At 43.7% G+C, this 27,218-nt stretch overlaps 1 protein-coding gene and 1 pseudogene across 1 annotated transcript; one reads left to right on the top strand and one right to left on the bottom strand.

Moving 5' to 3' along the window:
* Positions 1 to 4,883, top strand: part of LOC117978839 (putative ubiquitin carboxyl-terminal hydrolase 41) — a 9,840-nt pseudogene extending 4,957 nt beyond the window's left edge.
* On the bottom strand, positions 4,106 to 27,218 carry LOC134730175 (uncharacterized). Its single transcript, XM_063603472.1, is given in 12 exon segments — positions 4,106 to 4,110; positions 5,144 to 6,219; positions 6,315 to 6,999; positions 7,080 to 7,524; positions 7,620 to 9,010; positions 11,233 to 11,266; positions 11,732 to 11,793; positions 13,796 to 13,861; positions 18,753 to 18,839; positions 21,786 to 21,810; positions 22,279 to 22,337; positions 27,191 to 27,218. Coding segments are annotated over 12 exon segments (3,963 nt in total).

The following is a 27,218-nucleotide window of genomic DNA, read 5'->3' as shown; positions in this document are numbered from 1 at the left end:
TATTGGGATGTGCATCACATACTGTAAAATTCATCCATTTAAAAACATACAATTCAAAGGTTTGTAGTGTATTCACAGAGTTGTGCCTCCATCATCACAATCTAATTTCATAACATTTTCATCACCCCCAGAAGAAATCCTACACTTACGGGTTTTCCCTTGTGTATAATACATTGCTTTTCTCTTGCTGCTTTCAGAATTCTTTGTCTTTAACTTTTGAAATTGATTATGATGTGTCTTGATGTGGGTTGCTTTAGATCAGTCTTATTGGTGTCCTTTGGGCTTCCTGGATGTGGATTTGTATTTCCTTCCGTGGGTTGGGAAGTTTTCAGTCATTATAGGTATGCGTTGCTTACCAACAGGGATACGTTCTGAAAATGCATCAGAAGGTGAATTTGTCATTGTGTGGACATCATGGAGTGCACTTACACAAACTTAGATGGGACAGCCTACTACACAGCTAGGCTGCATGCTATGGCCACTGTGCTCATGTGGTCTGCCATTGACTGAAATGTTGATCTGCAACTCGTGACTGTTATTTCTTTGGATAAGCTTTCCATCTCTTCTCACTCTCCTCCTTCTGGGACTCTGATAATGCCTATTTTGGTCGGCTTGATGTCCCCTAACTCTCTTAAGATATCTTCATTCTTTTTCATTCTTTTTCATTTTTGCTCCTCTGAATGATTTCCAGTGACCTATCTTCTAGTTTGCTAATCCTTTCTTCTGCTTGATTTAGTCTGTTGAGCTTCTCTTTTGAGCTCTTATTTCAGTGATTGTATTCTTGGATTTCAGCCAGATCCTTCCAATGAAGCGAGAGTCTTGTGATGCTGAGGAGCAGGTGGGATGATCCCGACCTCCTTGCCATCCTGCCTCTCCCCAGATGCCATGTCCTTTCTGTTTTCCCTTCCTTCACCCCCAGTCTGCTAGGAGCCACCTGTTCCTCAGAGACTGTCCCCAGCCTCAATAGCCTTTCTTCTTTCTAAATATTGGATTTGTGTTCATATGCCTCACAGCACTGAGGGACAGAATCCAGAATTCAGTAGGCTTCTTTGGAAATAATGTGGAATACACAGAAATGCATAGGCAAACATGTCATTGTGGGTTCATAGTACCAACCAAACTTTCTTCCTCAGATGGCCTGTGCCCACTTTGAGGATAATCATAAAGTAGCCAGTTGACTGGACCACATTTAATCAGAGTAAAGTTTAATTCACTTGTCCTGAGATAATAACTTATCAAGAGATTCTGAGAAAAAAAGAGACACAAGGCCAGGTGATGTGGCTCATGCCTGTGATCCCACACCTCAAAAGGCTGAGGCAGGAGGATTGCTTGAGCCCAGGAGTTCGAGACCAGCTTCAGCAACATAATGAGACCCCCATCTCTCAAAAAAAAAAAAAAAAAATTAGCTGGGTGTGGTAGCACAAACCTCTAGTCCCAGCTACTTGGGAGGCTGAGTTGGAGGATCACTTGAGCCCAGGAGTTTGAGGCTGCAGTGAGCTATGATCTATCATTGTACTCCAGCCTGGGTGACAACGCAAGACCCCGTCTCTAAAAACAAAACAAGAAAAACTAAAAAAAAAAAAAAAAAAAAAAAAAGACACAAATATCTTTTTTTCCATAGATTTGAAATGCTACATAACAAATTTTGTATTCCTGTATGTACGGGTCTATTTTTGGAGTGTCTCTTCTGTTTTATTGGTCTGTTTGGCTATTTATGCTCTAGAACTATGACATTTAGAAAATTAAGACCTGATAATACGTTACAATAGCTCCTATTATAACATGATTTCTTTCCCTACTTAGACCGTATACATTTCATAGGATTCTCTTTTTCTTTCCTTCTAGTTCTTTTTATTTCTACCTGCAGATTCTGCCCGATGAAGTATATTTAAAATTGTTTTTCACTTAAAAAAGACTTCTTTGGCTGGATGCAGTGGGTCACACCTGTAATCCCAGCTCTTTGGGGGGCCAAGAGGATTGCTGGAGTCCAGGAGTCGAGCCCAGCTGGACAACAAAGCAAGACTCCATCTTTGCAACAACAACAAAAAAGACTTTGTTATGGAACATTACAAATAGATACCAAAGTGTGTAGTGAAGGAAGAGTTAGACAGTGAATCCTTGGCTGTAACAGTTACCAAAACGCATGGCAGGTCTTGCTTTTCCTATAACCCACCCTCTTGTTTCACCCAACCCTGTACTGGATTTTTTTGAAGCAAATCCCAGACATCATACTATTTCATTTATAAACACTTCATTATGTATCCCTAAAGAATAAGCACTCAAAAGATAATCATCTCCATCTTGCAATTCCTTAATAGCATCAAATATCTGGTCAACGTTCAGACTTCCTGACTGTTGTGTAATCTATGTGGTTTGTTTGACTCTAGATCCAAACAACGCCTACACTTGCATTTGGTTAAGTTTCTTTCTTTTCTTAAGTTCCTTTTAGATTTCCGCTCCTTTTCTTTTCCTTGCAGTTGATTTGGTTGAATATTTTTTTCATATGCCAGCACTGGCTGGTTGATATCTTTTAACATCATCTATAACCCTTTTATTTCTTGTAAACTAATATTTAGATACAGATATTGCCCTGCATTTTGTAAAGTTCTGCACAAAGTCTGCAAATGGAAATAGGGATAATTTCAGCTTCCACTGTGGGTGACTCAGCTTTGCGTGTGCCGCCCTTGCCCTCTGTCTCCCCTCCCCCTACAAAAGACTTTTTTGGCTGGGTACGGTGGCTCAGGTTAGGGTCATTCCTGGGCTTGTGGAGAAACAGAACTGTGTTCTGATGATCCCCACCCCTCCCAGGGGAAAGTTCTAATCTTGCCTTGGCTTTGGGGGCCTCTCTCATGACCTCCTGCCTTCCATCTCTTGTGTGCTCTGCCCTGCCAAGCTGCTGAGCCTTCGCAGTTCAGGATCCACACTCAGGAAAGCCCCTCCTGGAGGGTGCCCACTGGCCGTGGGTCAGGACTGTTTTCTAATATTCTAAAGTCCCAGAGTCGGGCCTCGGGTGGACAGGTATAAATGTGTGAGGCAGTCGTGTTTGTGGTGGTGGGTGAACTGTCTCGTGCCTGTCTCTTTCCAGTCTGGAGGGCAGTATGAGCTTTTTGCTGTGATTGCGCACATGGGAATGGCAGACTCCGGTCATTACTGTGTCTACATCCGGAATGCTGTGGATGGAAAATGGTTCTGCTTCAATGACTCCAATATTTGCTTGGTAAGAAACATCATCCACAATTGCCTCCTGCCCTGGATTGGCCACCTCTAGCAAATGCTGGGCTCAGGGCTGCCTGGGTCTCTGAGATCAAGACACACTGTGATCCTGCTGTCTGGGTGTAGGGCCTTTGATGAGGGTTCAAGCCTTTTTCGGTCTGAAGTCCCCATGTGGTTTGCACCTCTGCAAGGGTTCAATTCACTTCACTTCTAAGTTTTTGGTGCTCTAGGCTCATGCTCTGCAGCTTCCTGCTTTGTGGGAAATGTCTAGAGAGCAAGGAGAGTTAGAAATATGTAAGTTAGGCCTCTGGGAAAAGCATGACCAAGTTTAAACACAGGGACAAGGGCGCTAAACATACTTCATTGCACAAGACATCCTGCTGCTGTTGCTCCAGGCTCTTGGGAGTTGCTAGGGGTGGGCTTGTCTGGAGGATGAGGGGCACATTATAGCGTCCTGTCCTCTGTGGGTGCTTGTGTCAGCTGGCTGCTTGACCCCATTTGTTTCTGGCTTCCAGGTGTCCTGGGAAGACATCCAGTGTACCTACGGAAATCCTAACTACCATTGGTAAGAAACAGATTTGGGTAATTGGAGTCTGATGAGCTCACATAGAGCTGCATGAAACGCCTTGGAGCTGCATGAAACGCCCATGGATTCCCCTGTTACTAACATGCTGATGGCTCACTGTCCGCCTCATCTCCAGCACTCACCCCACCACCCCATGTTTGCCTCACACGTCACACTCCAGGAATATTAAAGTACAGGTAGCTGCCAATCAGCCGTGCCCTGCATCTCCCGTCTGCTGTGCACATGCACTTCCTGGCCGTATTGTCCTCTCCTCATTTACCATCTAGGCCAACTCCCCACTCATGTTTTCATACTCATGGCCTTTTCCTATCCTGTGAAGCCTTTGCTGATTCACCCAGATTCGTAGGGGCTTCTTGTATGGTTTTCTTTTTTTCTTTTTTTTGACGGAGTCTCGCTCTGTTGCGGGGCTGGAGTGCAGTGGCACAATCTTGGCTCACTGCAACCTCCGCCTCCCAGGTTCAAGCGATTCTCCTGCCTCAGCCTCCTGAATAGCTGGGACTACAGGTGTGTGCCACCACGCCCAGCTGATTGTTTTTTGTATTTTTAGTAGAGATGGTGTTTCACGATGTTGGCCAGGATGGTCTCAGTCTCTTGACCTCATGATCCACCTGCCTCAGCCTCCCAAAGTGCTGGGATTACAGGCATGAGCCACCACACCTGGCCTTCTTATATGATTTTATTGCATTTGAGCATACCTCTTTTACGGCGAAGATCTTTTTTTAATTTAATTTTATTTTTAGAGATGGAGTCTTGCTTTGTTGCCCAGGCTGGAGCATTGTGGTGTGATCATAGCTCACTGCAGCCTTGAACTCCTGGGCACAGGTGATCCTCCCACCTCAGCCTCCTGAATAGCCAGGACTACAGGCATGCGCCACCATGCTTGGCATATTTTTAAAAAATGTTTGTAGAGATGAGGTCTCGCTGTGTTGCCAGGCTTGTCTCAAACTACTGGGCTCAAGCCATCTGTATGGTGTCCTCATTAGTGATGTCGTGTACAACGTCCTCATCAGCGATGTCATATATAGCATCCTCATTAGCGATGTCGTATACAGTGTGCTCACTAGCAATGTCTTTTTTTTTTATTATACTTTAAGTTTTAGGGTACATGTGCACATTGTGCAGGTTAGTTACATATGTATACATGTGCCATGCTGGTGTGCTGCACGCACTAACTCGTCATCTAGCATTAGGTATATCTCCCGATGCTATCCCTCCCACCCCCCACCCCACAACAGTCCCCAGAGTGTGATATTCCCCTTCCTGTGTCCATGTGATCTCATTGTTCAATTCCCACCTATGAGTGAGAATATGCAGTGTTTGGTTTTTTGTTCTTGCGATACTTACTAGCGATGTCTTATACGGTGTCCTCATTAGCGATGTCGTGTACAGTGTCCGCGTTAGCGTGCCTTGTCGGTATCATTAGCAATGTCGTATAAAGCGCCCTCATTGGTGATGTCTTGTACGGTGCCCTCATTAGCGATGTTGTGTACAGTGTCCTTGTTAGCGACGGCTTGTACGGTGTCCTCGTTAGCGATGTCGTATACAGCGTCCTCATTACCGATGCCTTGTATGGTGTCCTCATTAGCGATGTCCTGTACAGCGTCCTCGTTAGCGTGCCTTGTACGGTGTCATTAGCGATGTCATATACGGCATCCTCATTAGCGATGTCGTATACGGAGTCCTCGTTAGCGATGCTGTGTACGGCGTCCTCGTTAGCGACGCCCTGGACGGCGTCCTCGTTAGCGACGCCCTGGACGGCGACCTCGTTAGCGACGCCGTGGGCGGCGTCCTCGTTAGCGACGCCCTGGACGGGGTCCTCGTTAGCGACGCCGTGGACGGCGACCTCGTTAGCGACGCCGTGGACGGCATCCTCGTTAGCGACGCCCTGGGCGGCGACCTCGTTAGCGACGCCCTGGGCGGCCTCCTCGTTAGTGATGCCGTGGGCGGCGTCCTGCTTAGCGATGGCCTGGGCGGCCTCCTCGTTAGTGATGCCATGGGCAGCATCCTCAGCGATGCCATTGGCGACGTCCTCGGTAGCGATGCCCTGGGCAGCGGCCTCGTTAGCGACGCCCTGGACGGCGTCCTCGATAGCGATGCCGTGGACGGCGACCTCGTTAGCGATGCCCTGGGCGGCGACCTCGTTAGCGATGCCGTGGGCGGCATCCGGCTTAGCGATCGCCTGGGCGGCATCCTCGTGAGCGACGCCGTGGAGGGCGTCCTCGTTAACGACGCCCTGGACGGCATCCTCGTTAGCGACGCCGTGGGCGGCGACCTCTTTAGCGACGCCCTGGACGGCGTCCTCGTTAGCGACGCCCTGGACGGCGTCCTCGATAGCGACGCCGTGGACGGCGACCTCGTTAGCGACGCCGTGGACGGCGTCCTGCTTAGCGACGGTGTGGGCTGCATCCTCCTTAGCGACGCTGTGGGCGGCATCCTCCTTAGCGACGCCGTGGGCGGTGTCCTCCTTAGCGACGCCCTGGGTGGCGTCCTCGTTAGCGACGCCGTGGGCAGCGACCTCATTAGCGATGCCTTGGCGTCCTCGTTAGCGATGCCGTGGGCGGCGTCCTGCTTAGCGATGCCCTGGGCAGCGACCTCGTTAGTGATGCCGCGGGCGGCGTCCGGCTTAGCGATCGCGTGGGCGGCATCCTCGTTAGCGACGCCGTGGGCGGCATCCTCCTTAGCGACGCCGTCGGCGGCGTCCTCGGTAGTGACGCCGTCGGCGGCGTCCTCGGTAGTGACGCCATGGGCGGCGTCCTCGTTAGCGACACCGTGGGCAGCGACCTCTTTAGCAACGCCCTGGACGGCGTCCTCGTTAGCGACGCCCTGGACGGCGTCCTCGATAGCGACGCCGTGGACGGCGACCTCGTTAGCGATGCCCTGGGCGGCGTCCTCGTTAGCGATGCCCTGGGCGGCGTCCTCCTTAGCGATGCCGTGGGCGGCGTCCTCCTTAGCGATGCCGTGGACGGCGTCCTCCTTAGCGATGAGGTCGGCGACATCCTCGGTAGCGATGCCCTGGGTGGCGACCTTGTTAGCGATGCCGTGGGCAGCGTCCTGCTTAGCGATCGCGTGGGCGGCGTCCTCGGTAGCGACGCCCTGGGTGGCGTCCTCCGTAGCGACGCCGTGGGCGGCATCGTCGTTAGCGACGCCCTGGGCGGCAACCTCGTTAGCGACGCCGTCGGCGGCGTCCTCGTTAGGACGCCCTGGGCGGCGTCCTCGTTAGCGACGCCGTGGATGGCGTCCTCGTGTGCGATGCCCTGGACTTCGACCTCGTCAGCGATACTCTGGGCGGCGTCCTCATTAGTGATGCCATAGGCGGCGTCCTCGTTCGCGATGCCCTGGACGGCGTCCTTGTGTGTGATACCCTGGACTTCGACCTCGTTAGCGACGCCCTGGACGGCGTCCTCGTTAGCGACGCCGTGGGCGGCGTCCTCGTTAGCGACGCCGTGGGCGGCGACCTCGTTAGCGACGCCGTGGGCGGCATCCTCGTTAGCGACGCCGTGGGCGGCGACCTCTTTAGCGACGCCCTGGGCGGCGTCCTCGTTAGCGACGCCCTGGACGGCGTCCTCGATAGCGACGTCGTGGACGGCGACCTCTTTAGCGACGCCCTGGACGGCGTCCTCGTTAGCGACGCCCTGGACGGCGTCCTCGATAGCGACGCCGTGGACGGCGACCTCGTTAGCGACGCCCTGGGCGGCGTCCTCGTTAGCGACGCCGTGGACGGCGTCCTGCTTAGCGACGGTGTGGGCTGCGTCCTCCTTAGCGACGCTGTGGGCGGCATCCTCCTTAGCGACGCAGTGGGCAGCGACCTCATTAGCGATGCCGTGGCGTCCTCGTTAGTGATGCCGCGGGCAGCGTCCGGCTTAGCGATCGCGTGGGCGGCGTCCTCCTTAGCAATGCCGTGGACGGCGTCCTCGTTAGCGATGAGGTCGGCGACATCCTCGGTAGCGACGCCCTGGGCGGCGTCCTCCTTAGCGACGCCGTGGGCGGCATCGTCGTTAGCGACGCCCTGGGCGGCGACCTCGTTAGCGACGCTGTCGGTGGCGTCCTCATTAGCGACGCCGTGGAGGGCGTCCTCGTAAACGACGCCCTGTACGGCGACCTCGTTAGCGGCCCCGTGGACGGCGTCCTCGTTAGCGACGCCGTGGACGGAGACCTCGTTAGCGACGCCGTGGGCGACGACCTCGTTAGTGACGCCCTGGGCGGCGTCCCCGTTAGCGACACCGTGGACGGCGTCCCCGTTAGCGACGCCCTGGGTGGCGTCCCCGTTAGCGACGCCCTGGACGGGGTCCCCGTTAGCGACGCCGTGGACGGCGACCTGGTTAGCGACGCCCTGGGCGGCGTCCTCGGTAGCGACGCCCTGGGTGGCGTCCCCGTTAGCGACGCCCTGGACGGGGTCCCCGTTAGCGACGCCGTGGACGGCGACCTGGTTAGCGACGCCCTGGGCGGCGTCCTCGGTAGCGACGCCCTGGGCGGCGTCCTCGTTCGCGATGCCCTGGGCTGCGACCTCTTTAACGACGCCGTGGACGGCGACCTCGTTAGCGATGCCGTGGACGGCGACCTCGTTAGCGATGCCGTGGACGGCGTCCTCGTTAGCGATGCCGTGGACGGCGTCCTCGTTAGCGATGCCCTGGGCGGCGTCCTCGTGTGCGATGCCCTGGGCGGCGTCCTCCTTAGCGATGCCCTGGGCGGCATCCTCGTTTGCGATGCCCTGGGCGGCATCCTCGTTAGCGACGCCATAGGCGACGTCCTCGTTAGCGACGCCGTGGATGACGACCTCGTTAGCGACGCCGTGGACGACGACCTCGTTAGCGACGCCGTGGGCGGCGTCCTCGTTAGCGACGGCGTGGGCGGCGTCCTCGTTAGCGACGCCCTGGGCGGCGACCTCGTTAGCGACGCCGTGGGCGGCGTCCTCGTTAGCGATATTGTGGACAACGTCCTCGATATTGTGGACAGCGTCCTCGTTAACGATGCCCTGGGTGGCGTCCTCGTTAGCGATGTAGTGGACCACGTCCTCGTTATCGATGCTCTGGGCGGCGTCCTCGTTAGCGATGTCGTGGACGGCTTCCTCGTTAGCGATGCCCTGGGCGGCGTCCTCGTTTGCGATGCCCTGGATGGCGTCCTCGTTAGCGATGTCATATATGGCGTCCTCAGTAGCGATGTCATATACAGCGTCCTCATTAGCGATGTCGTGTACGGTGTCCTCATGGGGAGCTAGAAGAACACAGAGTTAAGGTCAGTGCCCTGGTGCTGGAGACTGTGAATCACCCAGGGGCTTGCTTGGTGTGATGCATGGAGGTGGCTGATCACAGCATGGGTCAAGCTGATGGTGGGACATACTCCCAGGTGGACCTGCACTAGTGAAGCTAAGGGATGTGGCTCAGAACACTTTCTGCTGTGGGAATCAGTTTCCAGGTTCAGGTATGCATTATCCGGTGAAATGGGGAAATATAAAAAAATAGAAATTGACAAATTCATGAAAAGCCTTCCATGAGTGCAAGTGTGATTTTTTTTATCCACTTTACATTCAGTATGCATTCACACATACAAAATATTTTTACAAGAAATCAGAAATTTTAATTTTTGTCAGTTATGTTAAATCTAACTTAGCTGCCAACATAAAGATTCTATCTCATTTACTTGGTCTCGAGAAAATCTAGCACATAGTAAGTAGACCAAAATGTTTATTAAATGAAAACACAGAGCAGAGACAGGGGGGCTGCTAGGCAGACTGGGTTGCACCTGATTACCTGGATGATAATTAACTGCACAAAACCTCGGTCAAATTAATATTGAAACTGTCTTTTGCTTGGGCTCGTTTCCCTTGCGGAAGAAGGATGACCAAGAAGATGAACAGGAAAGAAATGAGAAACAGAGGCCTTTGCTTAGTAGCTAAAGGCCACCTTCTGTAACATGAAATAGTCTGCAAGTGGCCTTGAACTCTGCCGTGATTCAGTGACAGAGTTCCCTCATGTCTTCTACCCAGGTTGAAGTCCAGCAAAATTGCGACTGTCCTCTTTACAACTTGCGAGACCACACTGCTTCTGCATTTGCCTGTTGTATGTATGAGATTTACACTTGTTTTAAAGCAACATTTTGTTTCAGTTGGGCTGGTGGCCATACCCGGCACTAGCCAGTCAATAGTGAGATGGCTCCTCATGGAGGAGGCTTGGCTTGAGGCTGAGGGTCTTTAACCCACATATACAAGAGACTTGCCACTAAGGGATGGAAGCCAGGCTAATAACCAAGTGCCACACAGAGTTCCTATCTGTCCCTCCTCACCATTTTTGGCTGGCAGGATTTGAGCATTTTAGGGCTTGGGAAGATAGTATTACTAAATCTACTAAAATACATCACCCATCCTTATAGACTTTGGCCAGTTGCTGAGCAGATTAACTTCACAACTGAAGTGGGCCACACTGGCCTTTGTGGTCCCCCACTCCTCTTAGAATTTGTGAGCGTGGGGCCTACTGGAGGGTAGGAGGTGGGAGGAGGGGGAGGATCAGGAAAAATAACTGATATTAGGCTCAATATATGGGTGATGCAATAATCTGTACAACAAACTCTCATGACACACATTTATATATGTAGCAAACCTGCACATCCTGCACATGTACCCCTGAACTTAAAAGTTAAAAAAAAAAAAAAAAAGGATCGGTGAGCTGAGCCAAACACCTGGGGATCTTTGTGCTTTTGACACACTGATGACTATGCCTGTCCGTGGGGAGATGAGCCTATAACTGCCCTGGGTTGTGTGACCACGGAGGCCACTTTATGATGATGGGCAGTGTCTGGGGCCTTTTGGGCTCGTTGCTTTAGGGCTTATACATGAATGCTGGACTCCCTGTGTGGTGGTGAACACCCCATGACTAAGTGCATGTCAGCGTCAGCACTGGCCCACACTCCTGGGTTCGTGTTTTCACTTTTTCATTCAGGAACTCGGGAGCTGGGGCCACTCCCTTGGCCCTTCAGGTTCTCCACCTGAGCAGTGGGGATAATAAGGCAGACCCGGGGATGGCTCTGGTGAGGGTGGAGGAGTCACTGTACAGAGAGAGTAGAGCGGGGGTGGATTTTATTGTTAGAAGTGGACACTGGTGATTGGGTTGTATAAGTGGGAAATCTCTCCTGAGAAAACACACAGCCTCACCTGTACAGAAACACACACATTCACACCACACGATGCAGCCTCACACAAGACACCACCAATCCTCAAGCACCCAATTCAGCACCACCCAAAAGGGAGCACAGCTGCTTCCTCAAAATTTGGCCATAATTTTTCCCTGGGGAATTCAGGTTTTAAAAAAACACTTCCCCTATACTTATTCCTATCACAATCCCAGGATCAGGGAGGCTCTTCACATTGAAACCAGGCAAGGATGCCACACCTTTCTTGGCATCCAGATTGTTTTCTTGGCAAGTGATTCCAGAATACTTACTAGATTCACGCCTCAGAGGGGCCACCTGCACCACCTGCAATACAGAAACAAAGCTTTTTGAGGGGTATGTCATGTTGTGGATTGTTTGCACAAGGCTGTGTTTCTCTCAATGAATATTGAAAACTTGATCAGAAAGTGTAGTCAACTTCAAGGCCTCCAAAACAAGGGTAGGATACACACTGGAAAAGGCATCAGCTTCTGGACGGTGTATCTCTCAGGTCCACGTAGGTTGGCAAGTGCAAAATACTGAATCCAAGGAGAAGACATTGCTTCCAAGGACAAGGACCCCAAGGATACAGTCTACAACCTGAAGCCGTCATAGCTAAATGCCATTTTGGATTACATATCAGTTGCTAAGAGTCACTTCTTCCTCCCCCTCAGAAAACTGCATTTAATACCTGTCATGGACATTGTCATTTTTTCACATGTAAAGTCAGTTGAAAAAGAAAGACACCAAGAAAGGAACATTTCTATTTCAGAGAAAGCAAGGCAACCTTACCCTCGCGTTGACTGGCCTCTCTCCATCTCCTCTGTCCTTGTGAACTAGAGACTCCTCAGAGGCTAGGAGGACACAGAGCAACAGTTAGTCATAGATGCTTTTGTTCATGAGTTATTCAGGGAGCTCTGCTTAATGTGGACAACAGGACAGTGTGTGTGGATGTGTTTCATTAAAAGCACAGCTTGAGCTCCTGCTAGAAAATCTTCCCTCGTGGAAAGACAGGCAAGAATGAGGAGCTAAGGAGCAAGAAATAGAGTCCCTGGCATTTTGCTGATGGCAACTTAAGGCAATGGGAATGAGTCAGTCTACAAATGGTACTGAAGCACATGCTATAGTTTGATGAGAGTCCCACTGCTCACACTGTGAGGTTTGAAACCCAGCTAAATGGTTTTCTAAACCCTGTAAAAACAATATTAGCTTGCAGGATTTATGTCCCAAGACTACTTTTACCTCTGAGGATCCACAGTGGCTGTCACTGCAGTTATTATGTGTTTTAGCATTTTGCACTTGAATAAAAGCAAAGTTTAATAGACAGATTGGATTCAATTCTAGGCAAAACAGTCTATGGTATTTATTCACTAATCCTTTGTTATAACTGCTGATGGGAGAATTAGAAGTACTGAAATTATATCTTTTAAAATTAATGAAAGCATAATTATTAATCACACAATATTTTTTCATCCAGGCCTCCTTTTCTTTGTCATGCATGCATATTAATTGAGGATGGAGAATATCTACGCTTGTTCAGGCCAGCCAACATACGACAGTTTACTTCAAGAGAGGAGACATGGGTTGAATGCTGGTATGTTTTAACTCTGCAGCGCAAACAGTTGCAACAAGTGTGGTGAACTAATCACCAGATGGCCCTTTGCTGCCTTATTTGTCATTGTGCCTTACATGTAGCTTGCAGGATTTGATTACGCTTATGTTTTGTGGTGATCATACTTTCAACTATTCCTAAAATACTGCTTCAGTCTTATCTGTTTGGGGTCAACTGCTGAGGATTTCATACAAATTAATGAAGTTTGTGAATCTAAAGTTCTACACAAAGGTGGAAATATTTGCAAATCATTTATCTTGTAAGAGACTAAAATTTAGAATATTTTTAAATATATTTAAGATATATTCAAAAATCTACAGCAACCAACTAACTAAATAAAAATCAGACAACTCTTTAAAAATGGGCAAAAGACTTCAACATATATTTCCCTAAAGAAGATATAGCCACAGATAGTAGCACAGGAAAAGCTGCTCAGGATCATTAGTCATTAGGGAAATGCAAATGAAAAACACAAGCAGCCACCAATATACACCTACTAGGATGATTTAAAGGAAAATAAGTGTGAAGAAGGACGTAAAGAAATTGTAACCCCGATACATTGATGGTAGAAATGGATAAAGTTGCAGCCACTGTGAAAAACAGTCTGCAGTGGCTCAGAAGGTTAAATATAGAACCCCTGTTGGACCCAGGAACTCTACTCTTAGGTACCCCAAAGAATAGAGAACAGAAATCAAACAGATGTTTGTATACTAATGTTTATAGCATCACTTTTCACAGGAGCCAAAAGGTGGAAATAATCCAACCATCAGTGAACAAATGAATGTAATAAAAGCAAGGTGGTCTGCATGCAATGCTACATCATCCATCTGTAAAAAACGAACATAATTTTGATAGATGATACAACATGGGTGGACATTGAGAACATTATGCTTAGTGAAATAAGCCAGACACAAAAGGAATATATTGTATAATTGTAATTACATGAAGTGCCTAGAATAGTCAAATTCATACAAGAGAAAGTGGGATAGGAATCACCATGGGCTGGAAATAGGGGGAAGGTGCTATATTGCTTATTGTGGACAAGGTTTTGTAAGAAATCATCAAAATTGTGGGTGTAGATAGTGGTGTTGGTTATGGAACCCTGTGAATATATTGAATGCCACGGAGTGCACACTTTGGTTAAAAGGTTCAAATGATAAATAATGTGTTATATATATTTCCCCACGATAGAAAACATGCACAGCCAAGCCCAGATGCCAGTCTTGTTAGCTGCCTTCCTTTACCTTCAAGAGTGGGCTGAAGCTTGTCCAATCTTTCAAGGTTGCTGAAGACTGTATGATGGAAGTCATCTGCATTGGGAAAGAAATTAATGGAGAGAGGAGAAAACTTGAGAATCCACACTACTCACCCTGCAGGGCCAAGAACTCTGTCTCCCATGCATTGCTGACCTGTCTCAGTATTTCCTGTGACCACCTCCTTTTTCAACTGAAGACTTTGCACCTGAAGGGGTTGCCAGGTTTTTCACCTCGGCCCTTGTCAGGACTGATCCTCTCAACTACTGACCATTTCACCTCCATTCATGTCCATGCCACATCAGGCTGTGTTGTCTAGATGGAATGAATCCACCCCAAATGTCCCTTTCTGGAGGAAGCCACCATTATGATGTACCTCCAAGCATAATGGTACGTCCACACACACCAAGGCACCTCGCTCATGCAAGGTGTGTGTCCTCTAACAAAGTTTCACGCTCTAAACCCAGATAACTTGAAACCCAAGTTCTGTTGATTCCCCTACTGTGGGTGCTCCATAGATGCTCATTTGTCTACTAAACACTGCCCCAGGCAATTAAATATTCCGAAGTGACCAGCAGAATTTTTATGTTAATTCTGACATTGCGTTGTTAGTACAAGTGTTTTTCCCCCTTGAAATTTATGTCTTTGTTACTGATAAATGTAACTGATAATGCTTTTTTCAGCTATGCTGCCAAGCATATTTATATAAAAATATACTCAGATTGTTTTCAGAATTTGACAAAGATGATAGCAACAACGATAATCTCATTTGTTTTATACTAATCTTTATGTGTTACTTTCATCATTTCTTACATATTGGGGCCTACCATACATTGTACGGTGAAATTAGTGCTATGCATCATGGTAGGAATATAAATTGGCAAAAGTAATTTAGAAAATAGTTCTCTTGTTTCTTAAAAAAATTAGGCTGGGTGTGGTGGCTCATGCCTATAATCCCAGCACTTTGGGAGGCAGAGGTGGGTGGATCACCTGAGGCTAGGAGTTTGAGACTAGCCTGACCAACACAGCAAAATCCTGTCTCTACTGAAAATACAAAAATTATCCAGGCGTGGTGGTGTGTGCCAGTTGTCCCAGCTACTCGGGAGGTTGAGGCACGAGAATTGCTTAAACCTGGGAGGTGGAGGTTCCAGTGAGCCGAGATTGTGCCACTGCACTCCAGCCTGGGTCTCAGAAAAAAAAATTTTTTTTTTTGACCAAAATGTCATTATGCATTACATGACTGTATATGAATGCTCAAAGCTACATCACTCATCAAAGAAAATAACAAAATAATTAAATGTCCATTAACTGATAAATGAATAAACACTATCTGTATGAATAAACACAGCAGACTATGAAGGAAAACACATGACCAGCACGTGCTAACACGTCAATTAACTTCAAACATAGTATGCTAAATGAAGGAAGTCAGATTCCAAATATATATATATGTCCATTTCTATAAAGCAAGCGGGAAATTTATGGAGATGGAATGTCACAGCAGTATTGCTTAGGGCTGGAGATGGGGGTGGGGATTAACTGCCAGTGCACAAGAGAGAACTTGGGTGAGGGAAACATATTTAAATTAGATCGTGGTGTTGGGTGCACACAGTATCAATTTAATAAAGCATCAAATTGTAGACCTTTTCAGTGGGCAAACTTTATGGTGGGTTCACACCCAATATAGGTGTTAAAAATAAATTAATGTTACAGAAATTCTTGTCGGGTTTTTAACAAGCCAAGAGATATGCTGTTAAAGCAGCATTAATTCAAATGGTTGTCACAGGTCACTTAAAGTTAATCAGATAGTTGTCCTACAAATATAGGGTGAATGTTATTCATGAATTTCCTGCATCTATTGCAATAATCACATTTTTTTCCATTAAACTCTTGAGGTAGCTAATTTTATTTATTGCATTTTCAATGTTAATCTACTATTTCATATATTGAGATTAACTCACATTAGTCAGAATTTACAGTATTTTAAAATATCACAGAATTTAATTTACCTTATCTGGTTTTGGTTTCAAGACTATACTAGCCATTTCATTTAATTGTACATGTAGGGTATTCTAATTTATGGAAAACTATTACATCTTCCTTGATTTTTTTTTTTTTTTTAGAAATTACTTCTAGGGATCTATATGGTAGAGTCCATGGAGAATTGTTTTAATTCTTCATTCATGTCTTCAGTGGGTATAGGATTGGTCATATTGGTCATAGTTTTCTGCTCGGATTTCAATAAGAAACTTGTGGAACAACCTGAAGGGTGGGATCTTTGAGGGAGCCTAAGACAGAGCAAGACAAGCTAAGAAGGAGGGCAGTGCCACAGCGGAACTGCCATTGATGCCCCCTCGCCTAGATTGCGGAAGAGACATCCAGCTGTAGACACTGAGGTGCAGGAAGACAATGGAGCACCATCAGAGAAAGCAGTGCCCAGGAACAAGGAGGCACTGATGGTGGCAAGGGGCAAAGACAGCTGCCACGAGGCTGTTCACATGAGGGTCTCAGGCTGCATAGACACCCACACCAGCTGAGGGGTCCCGGTTTTCATAAAGTGTGTGTCTCAGCCAGGCCACCAACAAGCAGTTCACAAACAGTAGTAATACGACACTTTCCAAAGACCTTACTTGAGTAACACAGTGATCCTCACAAATTTCCAATCAGGATGGTCGCACAGTTCCTCCTGCTTTAGGACTCAGAGCCTGCCCGTGGTCACAGTGGGTAGGTGCAGACTCTGAAGATGCACTTTGGTCAGAGACCCCGCTGAACTCTGTCTAATGAGGACCTCTGTCCTGTCTGCTGACCACCGGTCAGAGGTGCAGGCTGCAGTGGGGAGTAAGAATGCCACCTTCTCAATGTTGGGAAAACTCCCTGCCAGAACTGAGAATGGCCCTTTCTAAGCAGAAGGCAAGCTCAGACTAAAGAAGGAGGCCGAACGCATCAGGTTGGCAGATTGCCAAAGATTCACTCAGGGAGAGCCCACATCCTGGGCCATCTTGGGTGGTGGCAAGATGAGGTAGACGACTGCTTTTGCAACACATACCTGACAACAAAAAATCAACAACTGTAAAAGAGCCACAAAATCCCCAAATATTTGCAAATTAGCAATGCACTTTTAAATAACTCATGGGTTAAAGAAGAAGTCTCAATAGAAAATTAAAAATACTTTTAACTACATTAAAAGAAAATGTGACTTGGCAAGATTTCTGGATGTAGCAAAAGCAGTCCTTAGAGGGAAATCTATAGCATTGGATGCAATATACTAAAAATCACAAGACCTAAAATCAGTAATATCATGTTTCAATTAGGGAACTATAGAAAATAGAGGAATGCAATGGAAAGCAAGTAAAAGTAATAAACAACATCACAGAAATCAATAAAATTAAAACACTGAAATCATCAGAAAATCAATAAAACCAAAAGCTGGTTCTTTGATATGCTCATTACAATGAATGAATTGATATGCAGGCTAACCAAGAAAAAGAAGATAACACAAATGACCAATTTCAGAAATAAAAGAGGAGCCACCTCTACTGAACTGTTAGGCATTAAAAGGAATATCATGAACAGTTCTATGACCGCAGTTTGATAACCTCAGTGAAATGTATCAATTCCTTGAAAGGCAATCTTCCCAAGGTCATGCTAGGATCCTAATTTGAATAAACTTATATCTATTAAATAAGTTGAATTCACATTAAGAGCATTCCGAAAAAGAAAGCACCAGGCCCAGATGGTTTCTCTCATGAAATCTACCGAATTCTTCAACAGGTGAATAAAAAGACAAAAATTCATTTAATGCAATATTATTTGGTGATTTAATGTGCCATTTTTTGCCATTAAGGCATAAAAAAGACATGAAAGCAGCTAAAGCGTACATCAATTTAGTGCAGTAAATTCATCTGAAAAAACTACATAATATATGATTCCAACTATATGACATTCTGGAAAAGGCAAAGCTGAAGCGGTAGTAAAAATATTAATAGTTGCCAAGGTTTCTGGAGAAAGAGGACAGAGATTAATGAGAAGAGAGGATTTTTAGGGAAGTGAACATTTTCTTTATGAGACCATAAGGGTGAACATAATGTTTTAAATATTTCAAAATTCATATATATGTATAACAGAAAGAATGGACATTATGCAAATGTAGACTTCAGATAATAATGTGTCAATATTTTCTCATTATTCTAGCAAATGTACCACAGTAATGTAAGATGTTACTAATAGGTGAAATTAGGAAGTGAGGGTGAGGAGACAGAATAATATGGGAACTTCGTGTATTATATACTCAATTTTTATTTGTTTATTTATTTATTTATTTATTTTGAGATGGAGTTTCACTCTTGTCACCCAGGCTGGAGTGCAATGGCATGATCTTGGCTCACTGCAACCTCTGCCTCCTGGGTTCAAGCGATTCTCCTGCCTCAGCCTCCTGAGTAGCTGGGATTACAGGCACCTGCCACCACACCCGGCTAATTTTTTTGTATTTTTAGTAGAGATGGGGTTTCACCATGTTGGCCAGGCTGGTCTCCAACTCCTGACCTCAGATGATCCGCCTGCCTTGGCCTCCTAAAGTGCTGGGATTATAAGTGTGAGCCACCACGCCCGGCCATATGCTCAGTTTTTATGTCAATTTAAAACTCTCTAAAGAAATATATTAATTGAAAAATAATAATATAGCACCACTCTTTCAGGGAGATCTATGCTTATGTTTAACAACCAGGTAAGTTCTAGACATTAGCTTGAAACATTGTCTATCATTCAACATGAACCAAAATTGACTTTTAAGTAGATATTTACTTTTGTGGTGGTAGCAATATTTACTGACCAGGCAAATTAGAATCCTGACACATTAAAAAATATGGCTTAATCTCTTACATATGGGACACTGAATACTCCCCGCAATTGCAATTCTTGAATCAACTTAATTAATGAACTTCCACAGTACCTTCTTGTGGGTACCTCTTCTTCTTTACCCGGGAGCCATGAGGTCTCCTACACTGGTTGGTGTGCACAGCATATCTTCTTGTATTCTCTATCAGAGAAGATGCTGGTTAATGCATTTACAATAGATAGGGCTGTTGACATCTTGCTGACAGAAGACCAGAGGGAAAATAGTGATAATCTGTTCTAAGTTTAAACTTATGATCCTTTTCTTTACAGGCTTCCAAGCAGAGCCCACTGAATCAAAGTTGGGTTTCAGGAAGATCACGGAGTTCAGTGAGCACTCAACACCTCTATCAGACAGACTGCGTGGGCAGTGCCTTCCTGGAGAGGAGAACACAGCAGGATGACTGTGAGTGCAGGGCTGGTGCAGAGTGGGGGCCCGGATTCAAATTCCACTAAGCCATGTGGACCTGGCAAGCTCATGTCCTCCCTCTGCCCTCAGTTCTCTGCACTGTCATAATGTAATTTTAGCAATACTTTTTAGGCCCTATTTAGGCCCTACTTCTTAGTATCACAGTACAGGGCTAAAAAATCACTAAATACAGGAAAACCTTAGAGAGGACTGGTACTTCAGTAATGTTCTCTAAGTGTTTACTACATGCCAGGAGGAATAAGCTGGACACTTAGCAGTGGCAGAATATGGAGGGGGAACTTGGATGGCTCTGGGGCAGTGGAGCATGCTTTCCTGTTCGGCTTTTCCGTGGGCATGATGCCTTATGGTTTATGGAGAACATCAGCCCTGCAGGGGGTGCAGAGGAGGGGCTGTGGCTGAGATTTTACACTTGAGGGTGCTGACATTCAGAGATGATAAGTGACGAGCAGAACCTCAACCCCGCTGAGTGAAGGACCTGAGATGGGAAATGTATTTGGTTCCCTAGAGAGAGAGATTCCTGAAAAACTGCCACCTCTTCCTCACGCCCTGTGCCAGAGACCCAAGAGACCCCTCACTGTCTTTCTCCAGTCCTCCTAGCCCAAGGTGTGTGGGTGGACAAAGGTGATGCTCTGGAGGAAATGCCTGAGATAAGGACAGGTCCTTAATGATAAAGAATTCTCCTTCCTCTTTCAGATCCTTGACCTCCCAGTATGACAGCTTAAAGGCTGTCATCTCTGTGGCCTGCCTCCCCTTTCCCTTCACCCTGCCAGCTGCCTCTCAGTGACTGTCTCCTCCAGTGACTACACTGAGGGACCAGGGACTGCTTGCCTCCCGAGGCCGCTCAGACCTTCCGACACTGCAAAATGATTGTCAAAAGATGGGTCTGCAAAGAGTAACTTCCCTTCCACTGATCAAACCTGAATATGCAAGCTACTGTGAATTAACTGGAAAAGTGGCCATGTGGGCTGGTGCTTTGGTGATTTAATGAATTAAGTCTGCAAGCCCCACTGCCTCCTTGACTATTGATCAGAGCTGCCTGCAATAAGGTCTGGCTAAGAATGGGCAGTGGCTGCACCAGCTCTGGGTAAAATTTGACCTAAAATGACCAATCTCATTCACTAACCTCACCATAGTCTTATGGGTTCAATGGACCTGTCCAATCCTTTGCTCTGTTCTCTCCATCACCTTCCTGTGTAATTTTCCTCCACCATGCACATAATAGAAACATGGCACAGGGGAGCTAATCACCTCTTTTATCCCCCACTTCAGGCTCACACATAAGTTTATAGTAAAAGCCTTTTCAAATGACTGCTTTAACTGCTGCTACAGCATGTGTCGTCAGTTGAATGGAATCTGTCATGTGACTTTAAGCAACCCTTTGTTGAGAGACAAGATTCAATACTAGGGACAGTATTCTAGTGTACTACGTCATTGATTTTATGTTATGAAGATCATCATTTATTGAAAATGTATAAATAATGAAGCCCAGCCTTACTCTTCAATGCTGTGTGTGTAAATCCACTGAGTGTGCTGACCCTCATGCTTGTACCCACCTGCTAACACAGAAAGGGTCCATTCAGAAGGCAGGCACAGCTCCAGCACTGAGGCTGTCCACACCAGCTTCACAAGAGAGTTGCCACAAGGATGACAGATACCCAGATAACAACCAAATGGTAATTTGAGTACTTAATGGTCATGATCCCTAAAGTGTGTAGCTCAGAGGGCTTGTGGTGATAACTCCATCAAGACTCTAAAGCATCTCCCCAGTTCTTATTGGACTTGATCCATGTCTTGAGGAGACCCAGCTATGACACGCAGGCACCACATTGTCCTACTTAGTGCCTCCCTTAGTGTTTCAGAACCAGTGATTTGATCAGAAACATGGGCTTTCTATGTTGGTTTCCCACTAAGGACTATGTGACACCTGCAGGAAGATGTCTACATAGCTACCTGGATTATGAGATCATGAGGCTCTCTTATGTGAGGGATGGCGTTTGGGATCTCTGCAGGCGTGGGTAATTCCAGGCATAGAGGGTGCTGGAACTCCCTTGCATGGTGAATAGTGATCTCTTCACTGGCTGATAAATAGAGGTTGTAGTTCAGGCCTTCAACATTAGCACCGTATGAGTAAACATTTTGACTCTTCACTATGCAGCAAGTGAACCAGGGCACATTTATTTATGTGGCTTAGTTTCTCCATCTGGCATGTGGGCTCAATAAACAAGCTCACAACATATGGGCATGATGATGATGAGGTGTGAACTAATGTAAGTAAAGTATGTGGTCTGATTTGTTAAATTAAGAAAAATGGCACTGAGAGTTGTGCTGGGTAAACACAATATTTTTTTCCTGGGGGAAACACACATAGACACACATTCACAAGCAAATCATGCAGACGTGCACACAGACCACCTCACCCCACCCCCGCCCTAATACACACATACCCACACACAACCTAATGTGAACACATTCCCAGAAACTATACATAGATAAAAAGAGTATGTCACCTGGAAAACCAGTTTCCTTTACTATACCCCACATCCTCATTCCCACCAGATGTCTTGGATCATGGAGGCTCTCCAGACAAAAGCCAGCAGTTAAGCTCCAGATTTCCTATAGAATCCTTTTCTAACAACCAGTGAGTGATTCCAGAATATGTACCATTGAATGTGCTCCCTGAAGTCACCTGTAATTAGAGAAGGAAAACACTCTGAGAATCAGGCTATGCTATGGATGGCTCACACAGGTCTTTTGTTCACTTGGAAACTCTGGGTAACCAAGATTGGAAATAAGGTTCAAGTCAAAAGCCCCAACTCTAGAGTAGAGTTCCCTTAGGAAAGCACAGGAGCTTTTCTTGAAGAATGTTTCTGTCTAGGTAATTTTTGAGTAGCAATTGCAGAATTCTTATCTAAAGTGGAAAGCTTGTTCCTGAAGAAAACATCCCTTAACACGCAGTGTACTATCTGACACTGCCAATTTTGCACGTCCTCTGGAATCAGGTGTCAGTTGGTAAAATACACCTCCTCCATCCCCAAGGAAATATTATCTAACATCTATAATGTAGTGGATAATTTTCCCATAGCTGATATCAACTGAAAAATAAAGGATCCAAGAAAACAACATTTACATCTTAGGCAAAGACAGGCTACTTTACCTTGGTAGTAGAGTAGGGCTCCCTTTTCACACGCTTTTTGGAAGGCTTCTTCGAGTCACCTAGGGGATGTGGAGGGACACAGCATGGCTGTCAGTTCATTGGCAGTGCTACTCATGAATGACTCAGGGACTGGAACTTAGGGGTGTGCCTGGTTAACAAGCATGGAATGAGCTTCTCCTGGACCATCTTCTTCATGGACCAAGGAAGGCAAAGAAAGAGCAGCAAGGAAATGAGAGTAGAGCCCTTGGCTTTCCAGGTAATGGCAAATGAAGCAACGTGAAATAATCAAACTCCAAATGAACAAATGCTAAAATACATGCTAGGATTCAACCACAGCATCCTGTCACTTCTTCAGACCCTTTAAAAGCCCAGCAGGACTGCCACTACCTTCTTGACATCTACCAAGTCCCTTTCAACCTCCACAGACCCACATACACTGCTACTGCATTTATCATGGAGGGTATAGGATTCTGCCTTGTTTATGTGTGAATTTTTTAAAAACTAGATTTAATACCATGCACCAGCATTAATTATATTTATTTCTTTTCTTGGTTATGAAAATAATCAGCCAGGCATAGTGGCTCCCACCTGTAATCCCAGCAGTTTGGAAGGTGGAGGTGGGCGGATCATTTGAGGTCAGGAGTTCGAGACCAGCCTGACCAACATGGTAAAACCCCATCTCAACTAAAAAAAAAAAAAACCCAGCTACTCAGGAGGCTGAGGCAGGACAATCCCTTGAACTTGGAGGCAGAGATTGCAGTGAGCTGAGATTGCACCACTGCACTCCAGCCTGGGTGACAGAGACTTCATCTCAAAAAATAAAAAAATAAAAAATCAGGCCAGGTGTGGTGGCTCACACCTGTAATCTCAGCACTTTGGGAGGCCGAGGCGGGTGGATCATGAGGTCAGAAGATTGAGACCATCCTGGCTAACAGAGTGAAACCCCGTCTCTACTAAAAACACAAAACCTTTGCCAGGCGTGGTGGCACGTGCCTGTAGTCCCAGCTATTTGGGAGGCTGAGGTAGGAGAATCGCTTGAACACAGGAGGCAGAGGTTGCAGTGAGCTGAGATCATGCCACTGCACTCCAGCCTGGGCAACAGCGCAAGACTCTGTCTCAAAAAAAAAAAAACCTCCCCTAAAAATAATCAATTATTAAAGATTAGAAAATACTGAAATACTTATATTTTAAAATAACCACTATAACCATACATTTTCCGTTCAGTCTTCCTTTGCCCTGTGTTTGCAGTCATCATGTGAGGGGCTGCCTATGTTCAGCCCAGGCAACCCACAGCGAGAGAGGGCAGAGCGGGGAGATGGCCCCTGGTGAGCACTGAGGCTCTTCAAACCAGCTGCCGAGGGAGTTGCAAGCAGGGTGATACATGAGGCTCATTATTTAGTGGTATTTTGTGTTCTTACTTGTCTTGTCCCCAGGTTGTGTAGCTCACAGACTTTTTTTTTTTTTTAACATTTCTATAGGGGTCATTTGAAGTTCATAACACCATCAAACATCAGTACAGGGTCTTCCCATTATTTACCGGCTTTGGGATATGTGCTGAGGAGTGGCCGCGCACTGAAGGAATGTGACCGGTTGTCCCAAGTGTTGTCCTCCAACTCAAAATCCGCAACCAGTTCAAAAGCATTTGGGCTTTTATGTGCCTTTCACATAAAGACTATGACACATCTAAGCTATTCATGTACTAATACCTGCCCTGAGCTGTGTGACCACAGACACCACCCTATAATGTGGCCAGTGTGTAGGAACTCTACAGGCTCAGATCATTCCAGACATACATGCAGATGTTGGAACTCCCTTGCACAGTGACTCATGATCCCAAGGCTGAGTGCTGAGGGCAGGTCAGTAGTTCAGAGCCTCAGCATTGGGGCTGTATGCTTGGGTTCCCATCTTGGCTCTCTTGCTGAGGGGCTCATAAGCTTGGGCATATTCATCTCTGTCTTTTTCTACCCAGCGAAAGGTGATAGTAAATCAATCATGCCATTTGTTTGTGGTGATGGCCGAATGATTTGATGTAGGTAAAGTGTACAGTATAAGTGCTCATGAGGCTTAATTATAAGTGAAATGTCTTGCTTTAGATTTCACAGCTTAATAAGGCTCAGAGGCTTATTGACGGCCAGGATTCTGAACTCCCAAGTCATTGTTCTATGACATACACCTGCTTGGCCTAAAACCGACCACTTTATCATAATGCAGACCCAGTTTTGAAAGAAGCAGATAAAGTTGTCAAAAGTACTGTGTCTGCCTCAGCGCACACTCAGTGCGCTCCACACAAAGGGCATCACCATCTGCCACAATGGCCCAGTGGCCTGGCTGGCACAGACAGTGGCAGAGCAAAGGGCAAGAGATCCCTAATCCCATCACTATGGTCGATAGGGCATCATAGACATTCCAGGGTGAAGGCACAATCCACACTGTGAGGTCCAACTGCTGCCATGCAGACAGGTGTGCTTTTACATGTACATGAAGGTCATTGAAGGCTCAGTGTTTTGTTTCAAAAACTGAATCCCAAGCCCACACATTATTATGCTGTGCTTCTTAAAACAAGTTATGAGATGGGAAATAGGGCACCCCCAAATATATATATATATATAATTATACATAATATAATATATATAATTATATATAATATAATATATAATATATGTAATTTTTTTACATCCTGCATCCTTATATCACATATAATATATCGTATATAATATAATAATATATAATTATTATATATAATGTAATAATATATAATTATTATATATAATATAATAATATATAATTATTATATATAATATAATATATAATAATATATAATTATTATATATAATATAATATATAATAATATATAATTATTATATATAATATAATATATAATAATATATAATTATTATATATAATATAATATATAATAATATATAATATTATAATATATAATTATTATATCTAATATAATATATAATAATATATAATTATTATATCTAATATAATAATATATAATTATTATATCTAATATAATAATATATAATTATTATATCTAATATAATAATATATAATTATTATATCTAATATAATAATATATATTATTATATCTAATATAATAATATATATTATTATATCTAATATAATAATATATATTATTATATCTAATATAATAATATATAATTATTATATTATAATATAATAATATATAACAATACATAATTATTATATATAATATAATAATATATAACAATATATAATTATTATATATAATATAATAATATATAATAATATATATTATTATATATAATATAATAATATATAATAATATATATTATTATATATAATATAATAATATATAATAATATATAATTATTATCTATAATATAATAATATATAATAATATATAATTATTATCTATAATATAATAATATATAATTGTTATATATAATATACTAATATATAATATATAATTATCATATATATTATATATAATTGTATGTATAATATTATATATAATATAATGATATATAATGTATATTATATATAATATATATTACATATAATATATAATATATATTATATAATATATATAATATATATTACATATAATATTTTGTATAATATATCATATATATGATACATAATATATCATAACATAATATATAATAATATAATATAATATATAGTATATTATATGTATGTAATATCATATATAATATACTATATTTATATAATATCATATATAATATTATATAACAATATCATATATAATATTATATTATATAATCATATAATATATAATATATTATGATATCTAATATAATATAATATACTTATATATAATATATATCTTATGTGATATATTATATATCTTATATGATATATAATATATCACATATATATTATGTATCATAGATAATATACATCACAGATTATATATAATATATATCATAGACTACATATAATATATATCATAGATTATATATAATATATATCATAGATTATATATAATAAATGATATATATTATGTATAATCTATGATATATAATATATACTAAATGATATATATTATATCATATATAATATAATATTTTATATATTATATCATATATAATATTTTATATATGATATCATATATAATATTATATCACATATAATATTATATATTATATCACATATAATATTATATATGATATCATATATAATATTATATATTATATATTATGTATTATTATATAACATATTATATATATTGTATAATATATATTATATATTATATAATACATTATATGTCATATAATATAATATATAAGTCATATTATATATTATATATAGTACATATTATAAGTCATATTATATATCATATATAATATATATTATAAGTCATATTATATATTATATACATAATATAAATATATATAATTTATTTTTAGACAGAGTTTTGTTCTGTTGCACAGGCTGGGGTGCAATGGCGCCATCTTGGCTCACTGAAACCTCTGCCTCACGGGTTCAAGCGATTGTCCTGCCTCAGCCTCCCAAGTACCTGGGACTACACCACACTGGGACTACACCAGGTGCCACCATGCCAGGCTAATTTTTTGTATTTTTCGTAGAGACAGGGTTTCACTGTATTGGGCAGGATGGTCTTGATCTCCTCACCTTGTGATCCTCTTGCCTTGGCCTCCCAAAGTGCTGGGATTACAGGCCTGAGCCAAGATACATATTTTTTAAATGAAGAAAAATTTCAAAGGTACTCTGCTTGGTACAATAATCAAATATATAAATTGAGGAATAAAACATAACCATGAAACATATTTATAACTGCATATGGAAAATACAGAGGATAATTTTTTAAATAACATATTTTGAAAGCATTAACTAGTAATTTGAAAAGATTGCATTTGACAGGCCAGTATGAACATACCTTGAATGCAGCCACACAGGTTCCCCAT

This window comes from Pan paniscus, chromosome 23 (genome assembly GCF_029289425.2).
Source record: "Pan paniscus chromosome 23, NHGRI_mPanPan1-v2.0_pri, whole genome shotgun sequence".
Taxonomy (NCBI): Eukaryota; Metazoa; Chordata; class Mammalia; order Primates; family Hominidae; genus Pan; species Pan paniscus.
Note: the sequence above shows the minus strand (reverse complement) of the source record. Positions and strands in the feature narration are given on the sequence as shown.